General features: G+C 45.0%; 2 protein-coding genes across 4 annotated transcripts in view; one reads left to right on the top strand and one right to left on the bottom strand.

Moving 5' to 3' along the window:
• The first annotated feature begins 238 nt into the window (after positions 1-238).
• On the top strand, positions 239-2,385 carry ssr3 (signal sequence receptor, gamma). The gene is made up of 5 exons (XM_048981739.1): positions 239-507; positions 1,112-1,238; positions 1,368-1,466; positions 1,778-1,909; positions 2,110-2,385. Exons 1-5 carry the CDS (start codon positions 375-377, stop codon positions 2,174-2,176), a joined length of 558 nt encoding a protein of 185 aa, XP_048837696.1. The 5' UTR covers positions 239-374; the 3' UTR covers positions 2,177-2,385.
• A 90-nt stretch (positions 2,386-2,475) lies between these two features.
• kcnab1a (potassium voltage-gated channel subfamily A regulatory beta subunit 1a) overlaps positions 2,476-16,679 on the bottom strand; it is a 55,148-nt gene continuing 40,944 nt past the window's right edge. For all 3 annotated transcript variants that reach the window (XM_048981736.1, XM_048981737.1, XM_048981738.1), the window contains exons 3-14: positions 16,352-16,389; positions 15,298-15,377; positions 14,893-14,937; positions 13,383-13,427; positions 11,939-11,982; positions 11,182-11,268; positions 7,554-7,639; positions 6,140-6,260; positions 5,721-5,815; positions 5,018-5,138; positions 4,280-4,368; positions 2,476-4,188 (exon numbers count right to left, since the gene is read on the bottom strand). In XM_048981736.1, the coding sequence (XP_048837693.1) occupies positions 4,099-4,188; positions 4,280-4,368; positions 5,018-5,138; positions 5,721-5,815; positions 6,140-6,260; positions 7,554-7,639; positions 11,182-11,268; positions 11,939-11,982; positions 13,383-13,427; positions 14,893-14,937; positions 15,298-15,377; positions 16,352-16,389 (941 nt within the window). In that variant the 3' untranslated portion in view covers positions 2,476-4,098. The remainder of the gene's footprint in view (positions 4,189-4,279; positions 4,369-5,017; positions 5,139-5,720; positions 5,816-6,139; positions 6,261-7,553; positions 7,640-11,181; positions 11,269-11,938; positions 11,983-13,382; positions 13,428-14,892; positions 14,938-15,297; positions 15,378-16,351; positions 16,390-16,679) is intronic.

Genomic DNA, 16,679 nt, shown 5'->3' with positions numbered 1-16,679 from the left:
TTTCGATATCATAAGTAGATCGATTTCATGAAATGGAGAGGCATCTGGCTGCAGAAGGGCCTGACAGCGCGAGCAACACTCTCAAGTCCAAATACGTCATTCCCGAAGACAGCGACGTTACGACAGGAATTTGGTTATTAACGTGAAAGAGGCCTGGATAGTGCGCCCCCGCCTGGACACAAGCCGCACTTCACTCCCGTGGCATCCGTACCATAGATATGCACACGGCGGACTTCCGGTGCTCCGCCATCCACTTCCGGATTTGTGCTGACGAGGCGTAAGATTGAAAGGTTTTTTCGGAGCGAACCGGGACTTTGCTACGTGTCTTTCGTTCTTACTTTTGGGCTGTGGGTTATACGGCACACTTGTTCGCCATGGCCCCGAAAAGCAGTAGCAAACAGCAGTCTGAGGAAGACCTTCTGCTCCAGGATTTCAGCAGAAACCTCTCGGCGAAGTCGTCGGCGCTTTTCTATGGCAATGCGCTCATAGTTTCTGCTATCCCCATCTGTGAGTAATCAGTCATTCAAAGTCAATGCTAATAGAAATATTATTATTTATTATTATTATTATTATTATTAATAATAAAAATAATAGTAATTCAAATGTTATGGCTACAGCTTGTACGTTTTGTGCTGCATTGCAAACACATGGCACAGTCTACGTACAGTCTACGTGGCACAGTCGAGCTCTTTTCTTGCATTATGTTATGGGGTTTTTGCACAAATCTGTGCACGTGTGGTACCTATCGCAGTTGCATCGTTAGTAATGTTTCTCCTTGTGTAATTCCAAGGTAAATCACATTCACTCTTGTCCTTCGCAGCTCCAAATGAAAGAATGCGTAAGGGGTTAAATACTTTATTTCGTTTCACACCCCCACCCCCCAGTTTTATGTTTAAAATTCCATATCTCCTGCTTATGTACAGCTTCATTACTCATAAACCGATGTGGCTACAATGACGTGGACATAAGAGCAAATCTGCGGCGTTTTGAGGAACATTTCGGCAGATTGGGAGAGACGGAAATCTTTTACCTGCTGATTTACCTGAAGTTGTGCTTAGCTGGCCGTAACTGCAGCCTTTATACAGATTTTGTCATTTCTCCTGTTTGACAGGGCTGTTCTGGAGAATCTGGCACATGGATCTCGTTCAGTCTGCAGTATTATACGGCGTTATGACGCTGGTCAGTACTTACCTGGTTGCCTTCGCCTATAAAAACGTGAAGTTTGTATTAAAGCACAAGTAAGTATTATATTCTGGTCTGTTTATGGTCAACAGGGCTAACTTGTATCATTCTATTGAAGGGCCATCCTTAATGTCCATTTCAATCCAATCTAAAGGTATATTTAATTGCTATATTTTTATTGTTAGAGTTGCCCAGAAACGAGAAGATGCCGTTTCCAAGGAAGTGACCCGTAAGCTCTCTGAAGCTGATAACCGAAAGATGTCTCGCAAAGAGAAAGATGAGAGGTTGGTGCTCAGAAGTGATGCTGCGTTCCATTTACCTCGGAAGTCGGAGCTGGAAGTGATGACACACCCGAGTTGACCGCATTGCAGTAAAACTAGCCAGGTTATCCATTATCAGTACCAGCCTTAGCCAAGTTAATTGTTAGCAATACCAGTTGACAACAACATTGCACCATGTCCACAGATAGTGGCTGGACAGTACAGGATTGCGTATGACCAGTTTGAGACATGACAGAAATGCAGTATGAACAATTAATTGTAAGTGTTGTATAAAGTTGCACTAACTTTTCTTACTGCGTTCCATCTTTCACTAGGATCCTGTGGAAGAAAAACGAGGTGGCTGATTACGAAGCAACAACGTTCTCCATCTTCTACAACAACACCCTCTTCCTTGTCCTTGTCATCATCGCCTCCTTCTTCCTGCTGAAGAACTTCAACCCCACAGTGTATCCTTTTGCTTTGGGTTCAGACTGGAGGTCACAGCTGAACTGAACTGAGAGCAGGTTTCAGATTTTATTCTCTCAGTTGGTTTATTTTCGTTTAGCTTCAGCTTGGGAATGACTTCCCAGTAAGTGTAGACGGCAGGCCGATAATGTGGTTTTACTGCAATGGATGTACAAATTTGTCCTTAATGATCTTCCCCCAGGAACTATGTTTTGTCGATCAGTGCATCATCTGGCCTTATTGCCCTGCTCTCCACTGGGTCCAAGTAATAAGCTGGAAGATGTCGTCCTCGCAGTAAGGGCCATGACTTAAGGAAAGGCAGTGTTTGTTTTTCTAAAAGGGGGGGGGGGGGGGGGGGGGGTCGACTGGATCTCAGATGGGATGTGGTGGAGAGGGGGGTTATCATGAAACAAATGGCTGTAATTCAAGGTGATTTTGAAGATGTTCTTTTTTTTTAATAAAGAACCAGTAAAATGTGCTTCAGAGTGATGGATTGTGAGATTAAACATTTATGATAAGGTAAAATCACCTTTTATTGCGAGATTGATGAGAACAAATCCAACACGACTCATCATTTCTGCGTTTATTTAAACAGAAATATGTATATATTTACATTTGGTTTTCTTAGAAGCAAAATGTGGTTTCGAGATCCTGATGAGACAACCCAGCTTGAAAAGTAAACATTTCTTCTTCCATCATACACTTGTACAAATTGTAGAAAACATAGAGGATTCATAAATATATTTCAGCAATTTACAGTCTGGTGAATCAAAGGATGTAGCCCGGAGCCAAACATTACGATCACTGGCGGTCATCAGCACTGTCAAGGCACTCAGCACGGAGGGTGAAAGGATACCTGCGCTTAACTCAGACCCGACCTTTTCCAATGAAGCTGAAGGTTAACCAAGGGAGCAAAAAAGGCGGGCGTCGCGATTGAGTCACATCTGAGTCACATCTGAGTCACATCTGAGTCACATCTGAGTCACATCTGAGTCACATCTGAGTCACATCTGAGTCACATCTGAGTCACATCTGAGTCACATCTGAGTCACATCTGAGTCACATCTGAGTCACATCTGAGTCACATCTGAGTCACATCTGAGGCTGTGCAGCTGAGATGACAAGTTTGTGATGCAGTGCTACTGCCACTGGTCACTGGGTGCTCAGACGACAGGATTGCAGGTCGCAGCAGCACGACATCCTACAGCGGTGTTTCCCGACTTGGACCTGGGGGACCCCCCTTGACAGTCCATGAACCATTTGGGGGTCCCTGAGGATCGGGTTGGGAAACACTGTACTGTAGGATTCGTCAGGTCAGCTCATGGCCCGGTTACCCCATGACAGACATCACAAAGGCCAGGGGGGGGGGGTGGTAAAAGCCCGCAGGACGGAGAGGATACACTGTCTTAACAAGTTGCCACTGTGCAGTTGATAGGCGGAAACTGTACATATTTTTTCAAAATATATACAATATACATTTAATTTGCGGGAAGGCTTTGAGGTCAGTTTGGGATATTTTACATTGTTTAACATAAAGTTCTCACGTAAAATACAAACCTGTTGATTACATCTTATATTTATATATATATATTTATATGTTTATATATATATATATTTATATGTATAGGATTTATACTACCTCAGCCCTCTGGTCACACACAGTCACCAACCTTGGTCTCGGATCAACATGTAGCAGCTACAGCATTCAGATGAGCATTAGCATTCAAGGCGATTAAAATGCACAAAGAGGAGGCCGCCTTCTCTCCTACAGATGCAAACGAAGGGGTTGCGTCCTTCAGGGTTACTAAAGCAAAGCTGCAGTTTGCCGTCTGCATTGAGCAGGACGCTGGGGGCTGACTCCGCCCTCCCAGACTGGTGACGCGGCTGTAGGTCGAGCAAGACCCCTGGGGTCAGGATAGCAAGTGTGGCTTTAGGGGTTAAACCTACTGTAATGTACTGAGGTACAGAAAGTGTTTCAAATTCTATGTATGTCTTCCTAGGATCTTCATCCGATGTGCTACAGAAATAGTTCAGGCACACATTTTCTGCGCAGGCATGCAGTTAGGGTAACGAAACAAAAAAAAAGTCCGCTTTAGATGCTGGGCCAGGAAACCGGGGGTGGGGGGTCTGCGTGTGGCCACCCAGGTGTCGGCCCCCACCCTGAACCTCCTGGAGCCGTACCACACAGACTCTACGAGCGGTAGTCCTTCTTACTGTAGGGCCGGTTCCCCAGTATGTGGTCGATGTCAGAAACCACACGAGATGTCATCTTCGGGAGGACCTGAGCAGACGAAAATTCCGCGGATTACGGGAGGTGGAGAGTAGCACCGTCGGCTCGCGGCTGTGTGGGGACTCACGGTCATGCCGCTTACCTGTATCGCCCCCAAGTTCTCCGTCAGCTGTTCCGGGTTCGAGGTTCCCAAGAGCACAGAACTCACACCCTCGTTTCGGAGGCACCAGGCTGAAGTGACACATGAGCCAAGTCACTTTTCACTTTTGCGATTGTGATCGTTTGCTTGCAGCTAAGTAGCAGGAATCTATGCCCAAATCGCTGCATCTCAATATTATATTGATCCACAGCCTTTTCACAAACTGGAACTATTCTGCAAGCCAAGTAAGTCAACTTAAATAGATGTTAAGCTTTTCATTAGCTAAACCAAGCATGCCAGTACTGAAATAATCAGATATAGCTTGGGGATCCATACTGGGATAATCGAGAACCAGTGCTCTGAAGGATGGGTTCCCAACATTTAGATTTCCGTAGACTGGTTTTGTTGTACAAAAATTTCACGGAACGGTAGGGGTGGGGATTTCATAACTTTAACAGTTTATTTTTTTTCAGGTGTGAACAGAATGCACAAGTGTGACCAGCTGGAATACCCTGGACTGAGGGCTGGGAAACCCTATTCTACAGGTTTCATACTACTTTGCCTAGTGATACCACAGGAATCCAGTAGGTGGCAGCGTAAGTCATGAATGCCAACAGAAAAAAAAATAAAAAAAAATGTCTGGCTGCCGGATCTAAATGTGATGCGATAATAATAAGGGTTTGGGGGTAAAAATACAGCAGCTGTCAGCTTTCAGTTGAGGCGCCTCCCAGTCATTCTCACCCACAGCCAGCTGAGGCAGAGTGCAGCTCAGCTTCTCTGCAACATGAGCAAGCTCCTTCAGCTTGGCCTGCTGCTTCCTGCCATCCTCGCTCACTATCTTGTCCTTGAGCCACTGGTACGACTACAGGAGGAGCGAACGAGAAGAAGGAAGGAGGAAGGAGGGGTAAGGAATTGTGACGACACGGCCACTGCAACCCTTGGGTGAGAAAGTCACGCACCTGTGCGTGTTGGGTAAGAAGAACGGATTGTGATAAAGCTGAGAATGTACCAGGCTTAGCGCTCTGCAGTTTGCCTCATGGTGTCCAGTAAATGCTCAGCCATTTGCTTAAGTTTAGTCCCTAACACTTTTTCAGTAGAATGCAGACACTTATCATGCTCCCTCTGCCGTGTAATTATACCTATACTACTCTGATGACCAGGGGTGGAGATTTCAGGTCCAGAGAGTAGAAATCCAGACCAGGATTTTGTTTCAACCAACCAGTTGAGTATGAAGAGTCACAGAGTACTCAACTGGTTGGTTGAAATAAAAACTTGGTCTGGATTTATACTCTCCGGACCTGAAATCTCCACCTCTGCTGATGGCGGAAAGAGTGCTTAAGTAACATGTACCATCACAATAATGATGGTAAGTAACAATGCAGGAAATATGGCCGGGGAAGGCCTTTGTGTGAAGACTTCCATGAACAGAACTAGAGACCGCTACCTTCATGGAGGCCCTGGAAGCTTCCGGAATTCCATTCTCATACTTTCCAGTGATGATGCCACAGGCCAGAGGAGACCACGTCATGGCACCGACGCCTGGTCCGGGCAGAGGTCACCGGCGTTAAGACATGCAGGTGACATACAGGCTAAGCACCAACATTTATAGATGCTTGGAGACGTAAGTGCTAAAGAGTAACAGGAAGCACATAATGGAACAGGCATGATTAGGGCAGATACTGCAGTCAGGGTCTCGGACCCTAGTGGGCTTAAAACAACAAATGCTTATGTGGAACTCTGGGAAATCCTTCTATAACAAGGCTGCCTGCAGCAAGCCGCAGTCGCTTCGTGTAAGAGGCGTCTCTCAAAGGCCTAGGAGGCAGAGAGACCCAGAAGATGTGATGGTTCCTGTCTGTCACTTGCCGATCTTGTGGTAGAGTTCAGGCAGCTGCACCTCCACCTTCTCCCGCTGGAACATGTGGTACTCTGCCTGCTCACACACAGGTGGGATCATGTTGAACTGGCGGGCCACAGAGTACGCCTCCTGCAGGTAGAGAGGAGAACAGCGCTAGATTCCGCATCGTTTTTAAGTCTTCATGTGTAAAGGTTGCCTTTCCTTGTAGTAGAGAGTAGAGGCTATGTACTGAAAGTGAACACTCACCCTGTCCACATACAGAGATATGTACTGTATATACATGTGCATGTAAACACATTTGAGAAAACATAGTTTTATTTTAATGTGACTAATATTTGCACCGTGCCCTGGAATGGTGACCCAAGCCTTGGCATGTGCTCCAGGCTGGATGATCTAAGAGGAGCCTGCATAGATGCCATTTGGACTTTCTTCATGGATGACCACATATTTTGCTGATCACTAGCTTTAACTGCAAAATATGTGCATGATGAGTTTATACTTTCTTAATTTTCCTTTCATTTAGGCTTTGGGAAAATGCACAGAAATTGTCCCTTGAAGTCCAATATAACATGCATACAGCATTCCCTCCAATATACTGTGTGCATGAAGGTCAACCAAGCGAGCACAGGTGGCACTCTGGATGGGATGCCAGTCTTCTGAAGAATTCATGAAAGCCAGACACTTACCCACCTAAACAAGACGGGGAGGACTGCTCATACTGTTCACGATGAGCTTAAATACGAGTTAAAGAGTAGCTACAGGCACTAAAGGCCAGTGCAGATACAAGCCACCATGAGTATCACATGACCCTGCGCACTCCCTTGCATCTGATTGGCCATCTGCATTTATTATGGTGAACTATGAATGCCCTTTAAACTGTGGATTGTTCATCATCGCTATTGCAGTCTCTCCTGTCAATTCATATTTCATGGAATCATACTAAAATCTTGAAACCTGGAAGCTAAGCGTTTGTCGGGATTCTGAAAGAAAAAGCCTTATGACACTATTGCCCTGAAGATGGTCTGACATCTTTTTAGAAACCTTCCATTATGCAAGTCTTTTTTAGTCCTTTCTGCTACTGGTAAAGGAAGGAGCAGAGGCTGAAAGCCCCCAGCATCCATGAAGACAGACAGCTGAGAGCAGAAGTCATTGTAATTCGTTCAGGCATGACAGTGGGATGCTCTGGGGGGCCCTTAGGAGTCACTCACTGTGGTTTTGCTCACTGATGGACTACAATATGACTCAAAGGAATACAGAGAGGAAAATCAGGCTCAGGACAGAGTGGGTGTTCGGCTGCTTTTCACAGCCTTTCATACACTTCAGGCTGCAGATTTAAATGGTCAAGACACAGCAGCACAGCTGACCAGCTAACCAAACATGGCTGGGGGGGGGGGGGGGGTCTGGCTGTTGTTTGGTGCTTACCATGATTTCCATAGCTGTCCATCGTGAAGTGCCCCAGTACATCGACATGCCCTGGTTTATTACGTAGGTCATGGCTCTCACGATCTCTGAGCAGGCAACCAATAAGCAAGTGTAAGAAAGTAAAGAAGAAAAACATTCTGTAACAGTAAGGCTTTCAAAAGTTCAATGACCACAGTTTGCTTATTTTATCTGGGCTGCTGCACACACATTTGCTTGGGTAGATACATCCGGGGATTTGGAAAAATTAATGAAGATTAAGATAATGTTTATTTATCCCAGTGGGAAATTCTTGCGTACACAGCAGCGAGTATGTAGGGCACAGATGAGCATTACGTACAGTTCAAAGCAGACAAAGATCGAAGACAGAACGCATAATGCAAACTGTGACTCGTATAAACGATGTCAGCTGCAGTATTTGCATTAAATTAAATGAAGAAATAGGAACAAACGCATATAATATTACACAGAACAACTGTTAAAGAAACACTCATTATAGCAGAGTAAAATACTGTGTAATTAAGTACACCAGGGGGTGCTACAAATTTTAGTGTAAAATGATAAAAAGAAAACGTCAATCATCCATCCATCCATCCATCCATCCATCATTAGAAACCCAGTTTGTTAAAAAAAAAAAAAAAAAAGGAATATATAACTGTGTGTGTATGCGTGTGTGTGTGTGTGTGTGTGTTTGTGTGTTCTGAAGGGTAGTCCCTCATGCAGATGTATGTTTTACTATCACATCTTACTCCGTCATTCAGGACAGATGCTATTAAGATGAATGTATGTGCAGTGGTTCTCACTTTAAGGTTTCAGAGGTGCCAGCAGCCCCCAACCCGCACTCACAGATCCTAGGTGTGAGGCTGCCCCCTTCATGAGGCTCACCCCTCGACAGTCACTCCCGCCTTTATGTAACACGACACGTGGTGCAGTGTCTCACAGTGAACCTTTACAGCGAGGCGGGCTGCGGACGGCACTCTGAGCCGCGCATTAACATTCCCCACTCAGCCTGGCCGCTGCGGGCCGAGCATGCACTGCAGTCACCGCAGCTCGACGCACAGCCAAGGACTGCACTCCGGTTGGGGAGAACTGTGGGCTGATGCGATGTGGCAAGAGGCGGGGGGGGGCTCTGCATTTGGTCACTGGGAAACTGCAGCACTGATAATGAGAGCTAATCTACAGGCCCCGCGGCTCCCCCACTCCTAAGTGCTGAGCGGAACGGCGACATGTAGCACAGCGGGGGGGCCAAAAGCCTCAAACCAGCAGAGAGATGCGAAGATGGGAGATGACAGGCAAACAGAAAGATGAAAAATAAATGCTGTGTGGAAAAAAAAACTACCCTTTTCATATATTAAAAGAACAAATTTGTTACAGTCAAGGCCAAATAGGCACATGTGGGTTGGGGGGGGGGTGGGGGGCGAGAGAGTGACAGGGAGAGACAGAGTAGGGAGAGAGAGAGAGAGAGAGAGCGAAAGAGAGAGAATGTGTGGGTGATGCAAGTGGGAAGCAAAGTCGAGAGAGAGTGGTGTGAATCAGAGGTTTTACACAGCAAGAGGGCACAGCTCACAGGCACACCATCACTCAGCTGCTTGCACCTTCCACTCCAGACACCATGGGGTTATGGGAAGAGACAAGGTTAAAGGTCAACTCCATCGCCTCACCAACCGTGCAGATTCAAGTATTCACACAGGATCGGGGGTGCTCTCTATCCAACAGTGACTACTCCAGTGATGTACGACCAACGCGTTGCATGCGGCAGACAGTGCTCTCGCTATTCGCGGGCATTTATTTTGGTTTAATGCGATTATGTTAAGTTGGCCTGTCTGTTTATGCAAATAGGTAGGATTCTTGGTAGCTGGCCCATTGGGGCTCCTTGATGGTGATGCAAGCTCAGGAGTCTCAAGAAAAGCGCGACATCCTTGGCATGGGAAGGTGTGTGCTTCAAAGGGAATTAATTCTGGACATTTACTGAGCTTAAGAGCTCTGCTTTTGGTGACATGTCTGTGCGCGTCTGACATTTTTGCATCTAATCACAGATTTGTGCTGAAGTTAAGATTTCATGCACGCACGGCCTGGCTGCGGAGCATTTCGTTGATGTTCCTCTTTAAAGCGGCAGTCACATAGAAGGTGGGCCTGGTTTCACTCATCCTTCAGCCTCACAGTTTGAGAAGTCATGCAGGTGCAGTTGCACTCCAACATGCGCGATTATGCTGCAGTGCAGTGGTGACACAGAGGCTAATGATCTGACTGGTCAAGAGGTTCTGGAACAGTCCAGCTGAGGATTCATAACATGACAGACAGATACTGGAGGGGTCCCATTACCACAGCTCTGATTAACCACAATAACCATTCCTGCAGCGACTGCTCTGAATTTCAGTGAGTCCTGCCAAGACTCATCCAACAGCACCCGTGAGAGAGATCTCCAAAGCAAAGCGAGTGTGCAAACTGCAAATAGCTTCATTTATGATCAACAACAACTACGTGCTTAAATTCGTCCAGATCTCCAGTCATTAATGAATGGACTAGCTTAATCAGCACAGAGGGATTGAATGCACTCCCAAGCCAAAGCTACCCGTCTCTGCCACTCAAATTACGCCCAATTGACGCATCTCAGAGGGTGTTTTATATATATATATATATTATATAAAGGGACCGAAACAGACAAAGTGCACCAATAGGGTTTCCTGTAAAAATAAAGGTTCTCCTGGATGTACATCAGGCAACCTGAGGTAATGTTAGGTGTCCTTCCGAGGGAAGGTACTTTGTGAGTCCATTTCAGGAGCCTTTTAAAGAACACAGAACTAATAGAGACCAGGAAAGAGGGGTTGCAGAGTGCACAGAGGGATTAAGTGTGTGGTCTACAGAGAAGGACACACCGAACTCCAGTGTCCTTCATCCAACATCAACCTTAGAGCACTCGGCCCAAACACCACGGGTAGTGACACGGTCCAGCTAAAGTGTGAGCAATGTGCTGCCAGTAGTGAATGTTCTGGTGATCTTCTAACAAAATATTAATGAAGGACCCATTTTATTCATCAGCTTGCATACTGGAATTGTGGGCATTCGCAGACTGAGTGTATTTGTGTGTACTTATGCATGTGGTTTGTTTGTGAATGAGTATATTATGCATGTATATGCGTTTGTGTGTGTATGTGTGCGTGAGGGTGTGTGTGCGTGGTTTATGTTTAGATTACATTGTGGGGACCCAATATCCCCCGCAAAGTAATAAAAATCTGTTATTTTGAACATTTTTCAGGTCTGGATTTGCGAATGCAATCAAATAAGTAAAAATGTCAAAAGTCTTGTATTTTCTTTGGTTACTTATAGTTAAGGTTAGGGCTGGGTAGAGGTTAAGATCGTCATGTTGGAATTTGAGTTTTCCCCTTAGAAATGAATGGAGAGTCCCCACAAAGATATAATTACAAACCTGTGTGTGTGTGTGTGTGTGTTTGTGTGTGTGTTTGTGTGTGTGTGTGTGTGTGTGAGTGTGAGTGTGTGTGTGAGTGTGAGTGTGTGTACCTCATAAAGGAATAAGTGAATTTGAGTGACACAAGCATAAGCTCTGTTCCCTCTGCAAACACTAAAATGGCAGCAAACTGCAGAACTAAGAGGCAGGATTTCTCAGACTCACCCTCCATTGGTGTGTTGTTGTCTGGCCGGTTGGCAAAGACCACATCCACATATTCCAACTGCATCCTCTGGAGGGAGCCTTTGAGTCCTGAGACAGAGACAAGGACTGACCAATGGTCTAAGAGCACCCATAACCATGGTCATAATGTGACCATTTGATAGGTAATTGCTATAGGTAATTTCATAGGTTATATTCAGGCCTGTGTTAGTAATCAAACCTTTTTTAATGGTTACATTAGCTGCTTCGTGTATGTTTTAGCAACAGCAATGAACCTCAGTCTTTCACCATTTCAATCATCTCAGTTGGCCTTTCAATCTCTTACTGTCTACCAAACCCAAATAACCACAACATTTTGTCTGAAAAATGTGCAAATCACAGTAACGAAAAAATGTGTTCTTCAAAGCTACATCAGAATAAAGGTGCAATAATAACTATTGTCGTATAATAATAACTGCATAGACAAATAACTATTGTCTTTGATACAGTGTCCCGGGGCTCGTCAGAATGTTTTTACAAATCCATACATGTAAAAAATTATATCTTCTCAGATAAACAAGTTAGAAACAGAGGAATACGATGGGACAGAACCGTTTACTCTGTGAGAGCAACGTGTTAATCACTCAGTAAAATGAGGAATGTTATCAGGTCACTGGGGAGGATGAGATGCCAAGACCAGTTTGATGGAAACAGGAAAAAGAGGGGAACTGAAAGTTTTAACAAAAGTCGGAAAGCCGGAATGGCAGGCAGTGAGGGTTACCTTCAATGATGTGCTTCCTGGAAAGACCTCTTTCAGTCTCTGCCCTGTTAGAGGGGAGGAAGCGAGATGGACACACATAGTTTGTGTCTATATATTTGCGTAGACCTCCCAGTGATTCTCAGTTTCATGCATTTAATAATTCCCAAACCTCACAAAACTGAAATATATATATATATATATATATATATATATATATATATATATATATTAAAAAGTCAATAGCAAAACATTTTGACACTTTAAGTTTCATGAAAAATATAAAGTTGGTAAGTGCATAAGAATTTGTGGAATTTTCCCCAAAAATAGCAAGAGCGACACAGACAGCAGTGGACCAGCAGGGGCAGCTCTGTCAGTGTGAAGCTGACCCGCAGAGCGCTTCAGCGATGCAGCATCCTGCATCCGGCCTTCTCTCCTGCTTCCATTACCCAGAGGAGGGAGCTAATACCCTGGGGGGACGCAGGAGGGTGACACGCTGCTTTGGCCCTTATCGGCCACCGCAGCCGCATCGCGCCGCGCTCAGTATCTCGTAAGCATTTAATAACAGGGCCTGACAGGCACATGCGGGCACGCAGTTCTCAAGAGCCTGTTTCATGGCTCGCTTGCCATTGCCGCAGTACAGCCCCCCTCATGGGGGGGAGGGACAGAAAGCAGCAGAGTCAGCAGCAAGGACCCAGTGTCGTCACTCACAATTGGACACTGCTGCCTGCAAGGGGCTTAATCAAAAGGATAAGATTCGAGCGCAAACAGGAGGGGTAGGCAGAGAGATTAGCCTGATATTACTTAGGCATTTGCAGTGAAGACCATCAGCTTAACGCCATACTGACTTGGATACATAAAGGCTACTAGTTAAGAGCTTAAACTAAGGGTGCGACTTCCTCTATCATGGCATTAAATTGTGCAATGGCGTAAGGCACCATAATATATTTATTCTAGGATACACTATATATAGTCATGTGCCGCATGATGATGTTACAGTCAACAACAGACCGCATGATGGTGGCCCTATCATGTTATTCTGTAATGGAGCTGAAAATCCAGGTGACATTCTAGCACAAAGTGATATTTTGTATGAAAGTATAGCAAATATAATCGCAAACAGCACAAAATACTTGATACTGTTACTGGTTCATGTATTTGCTACACTGTACTTTTTATCGCTATGTTACTCTTCAAACTCGTAAAAAAGTTCACTGTAGTCTATACCATTTAGGTTCGTGTAAGTACACCCTATGACGTTTGTGCAACAAACAGAATCGCCTAGCAACGCATTTCTCAGAATGTGTCGTATATACTTTTTTCTCGTACATACAGCTGGACGTTTTATTGAAGCGATTCAAACACACGGGTCAAAGAGAAGCGTCTGGCAAGCACTTCACAGGAACCCTCCGGATCCCTTTGTTTTGTGTCATTGAGCTTGTGTGCCATAAAGAGTCTGTGCACTTACTTTCCTCCCCAGTACAGCTTAGTAGTAATGATGAGACTGGATCGCCTAATGGGGGGGGGGGGGGGGGGGGGGGGGGGGGGAATGAACAGATGGGAGAAATTAATCAGAACCCAAACTTCTATTAGCAGCAAAATTTTGCTAAACTTTACATGTAATATGACCAACTGAAATCAACATTGTCGCAGTGAAGGTTCCGAGGTCATAGGTCACTGGTGGGATGGATATTTGTTATTGTGTGCAGGAGAAGCCGAACACAACATTTCACCTTTGCATTTTAAAAAAAGAATAAATGGTTTTAGAACAGGAATGCTTATTTCAGTCTCAACTTTTGTGGAACTCCTACAGAACAGCTGACAGAGAGATGAGTGACACTATATATAGTGCAACTCATACCCAAACTGCACATTTCTTCAGACTTAAGCCTGACTCTTCAAACACTGACAGAATGAGGGTTTTAGCTCAAGGCCAAGAGGAGTTTGGGTTTGACTAGGAAGTCCATCTAAAGGCATTAAAAATATCTGCGTGGGAGGAACTTCCCTGATTTTCTTACTTTCATTGCTTACTGTTGAGTAACACTGTCAACCGCAGCTTTGACCTACTGTACATATAATGTGTCTGCCCTGCACCTCTCATCTTTTTATTCGTGAGGCTGAATTGTAAATAACCGTTTAGCTGTGTACATCTCCTGCTGTCCCACGTTCTGTGGCCACGTTCCATGGCTGCAATTTGCATTTACCACTTACATAATGATGAAGAATCATTTATAAACGAAATTAAAGGTAGTCGTAACATTGACCTTAGCCATCGCGGTGAAACACACGGTCCGCAGCATGTGGACCTGGCGGAGCAGAAGGGGGTTCTATACCATCTGTTGCTTCGCGAGCCTGTGTTTCACCGTGAGCATCATCTATGTGTGTGTCTGCTGACGGCAGGATGAGGGTTTGAGCAGAGTTCACACGTTCCATGTGATTCTCGCACTGACCTAATATCACGTGTTCGCACCCGTGCGCCGACGAGTTTTTTATAACGCGTCCCTGTCAGCACAGGTGTGATGAATGTCCTCCTTCGGCCCCCAAGATGGAATTGAGAGTTAGAACCAAGGAGTCGATGCCAAAAAGCCGGGGGGGGGGGGGGGGGGGGGGGGCTTGTTTTTGTGATCACTTCACTCCCTGACCGACCAGCAGAACTGCAAAGTATTAACTGTCAAATAATTCCCCCAGTCATATATCATGTGATTTCAGTTACAAAACTCCGGCATGCAATATGTATTTTAATGCTGTTAGCCCTTGTCCAGGTCTCCCACCAGCCACCAGGTCTGGGCAGTGAGCTGCCTACTCCACTGATGCTGTCGCCGGTAGCCATGGTTACCATGGCAGGCCCCATCAATGGTACTAACCAATCAAAAATGGCAAGAATTCTCTAATAAGAAAAGCGTGCACTGCAAAACTGGACGTTTTTAGTTTCTTACAATGTGACAATTCAAACACAGATGAGAGTAAGATGATATTACCTCCAGCACTTTTTCTTGATGATATTGCCCAGAATTATCTCAGCTCTGAAAAACAATAATTAGCAGAAGAATTAGAATAACCACTTTTGATGGAGAATCTGCACATTTGGCATTTTAGAGAAGCAAAAACTAACAGCAAACAAAGACCATTCGTGCATTAGTGACCTCAAACTGGTGCACGGAGAGTTTTATCAGATGATTCCCCTTAGAAATACGGCTGAGATAAATATGCATGTTTATTGGTGCCTCGGCAACAGACATACAATGTGAACACACTGCCAGTCTTTCTTTGGGGGTCGGGGAGGTGTGAGTTCAGTCTGACAGGACTGGGCACAGCCCGTCTCAGTGTTTCATCTGAGGATGCAGTCTGTGCCGCTTGTAGTTAGGATGGTGTCGCCTGCCTACCTTCCAGCCGCATACACCTCGGCCGTGTCAAACAAGTTGACCCCGCTTTCATAGGCAATAGTCATGAGTTGCTCGGCGACCTGCCGGACACAAAAGGAAAAGAGAGAACATGTCTTTTCCTCATTGGAATAGATTTGAAATCTATTGCGCGTCACGTCTACTGTTGTTCATTTCATAAAAACACCTTTTTTTTGTCATGCCATTCCTCTGATTGTTTACCGTCTGCGTATGTGGAAAGAGCCAAACACAGCTGATCAACAAGAATCATTTAGATGATTTAAAGTGAGCTCCTTTGAAGTCTAATAGAAGCACTGAGACTGTCATGAGAAGCCAACATGGACGGTGCTACAGCCCACTTTAGAAAGAGATGCAACATTCCACTCCAGGACCCTATAGATCTTCCACTCAATTTACAGCCCACTCCCTTTACTGAGACATTCAACAAATCACCCCCTCCGAATTATTTTACATAACTAGGCTTTTTAACTACCTACTGCACCCCCTATCCCTCCATTATCTGCATACACATTGTAGCTGACAGAGAATTTAACACTGGCCTTCCACAAACAGATTTGTAGATTTCCAACTGGAATTTGTGAATCTGTTCAGGCACTTGCTTAACTGCCTGGGATGTAACCCCAGGAATGTTTGGTCAAGCCTTCGAGCCCCTCATCCCATCTCACCTCTTACCTTCTCCTCTTCGTGCACTTGAAGGAGATGGATGATGAATGTCACACACACTGGCACTCAGACACATTTTTGCCCTGACTCCCAGTGACAAACAGCTGAGTTGTCCACTGGGGGCACTGGTTATATAGGATAACAGTTATGTGGCCTGGGTCACATTCCTCCAACCCCACAGAAATTAAAATATCCGGAGCATGACGGATCCAGCTCCATGCCAGCATTTCCCAAAAAGCCAAAACCTTTTCAAAAGGTTAGATCCTTAGCAATTCCAAATGAAACTCTACTTAGCATGACACTAAACCTGATTCTCAATAAATGCATGAAACAAATGAGGCATGTGCAGTTTATTTAAAACATCTCATCTTACCTCATCTGAAATCTGACCTCCAAAAGTTACCCAGGTACCTGCAGGGAAGGAGATTTTAATATTAATTCACTGTTAAAAAAGTATCAGTTGCCACTTTGGTCACTGAAGGTCTTATGAAAAGAAGAAGGGTGACGACCCAAGTGTCCTGCCCAGAAGCTTGTTCAGTATAGTAACAGAAATAATTCATCACTTCTTCACACAAAAGCTACTGTGCTTAAGTTTAGATTAAAGCCAGATACAGGCGAAGTCCTCTAAAGTGAGTCCTCTACAACAAAGGATCGTAACCCATGGGTCACGACCTAAATTTGGGTCACGGCAAGTTTTGAAA

This window comes from Brienomyrus brachyistius, chromosome 17 (assembly GCF_023856365.1).
Source record: "Brienomyrus brachyistius isolate T26 chromosome 17, BBRACH_0.4, whole genome shotgun sequence".
Lineage (NCBI taxonomy): Eukaryota > Metazoa > Chordata > Actinopteri > Osteoglossiformes > Mormyridae > Brienomyrus > Brienomyrus brachyistius.
This window is presented reverse-complemented; position numbering and strand designations above follow the sequence as displayed.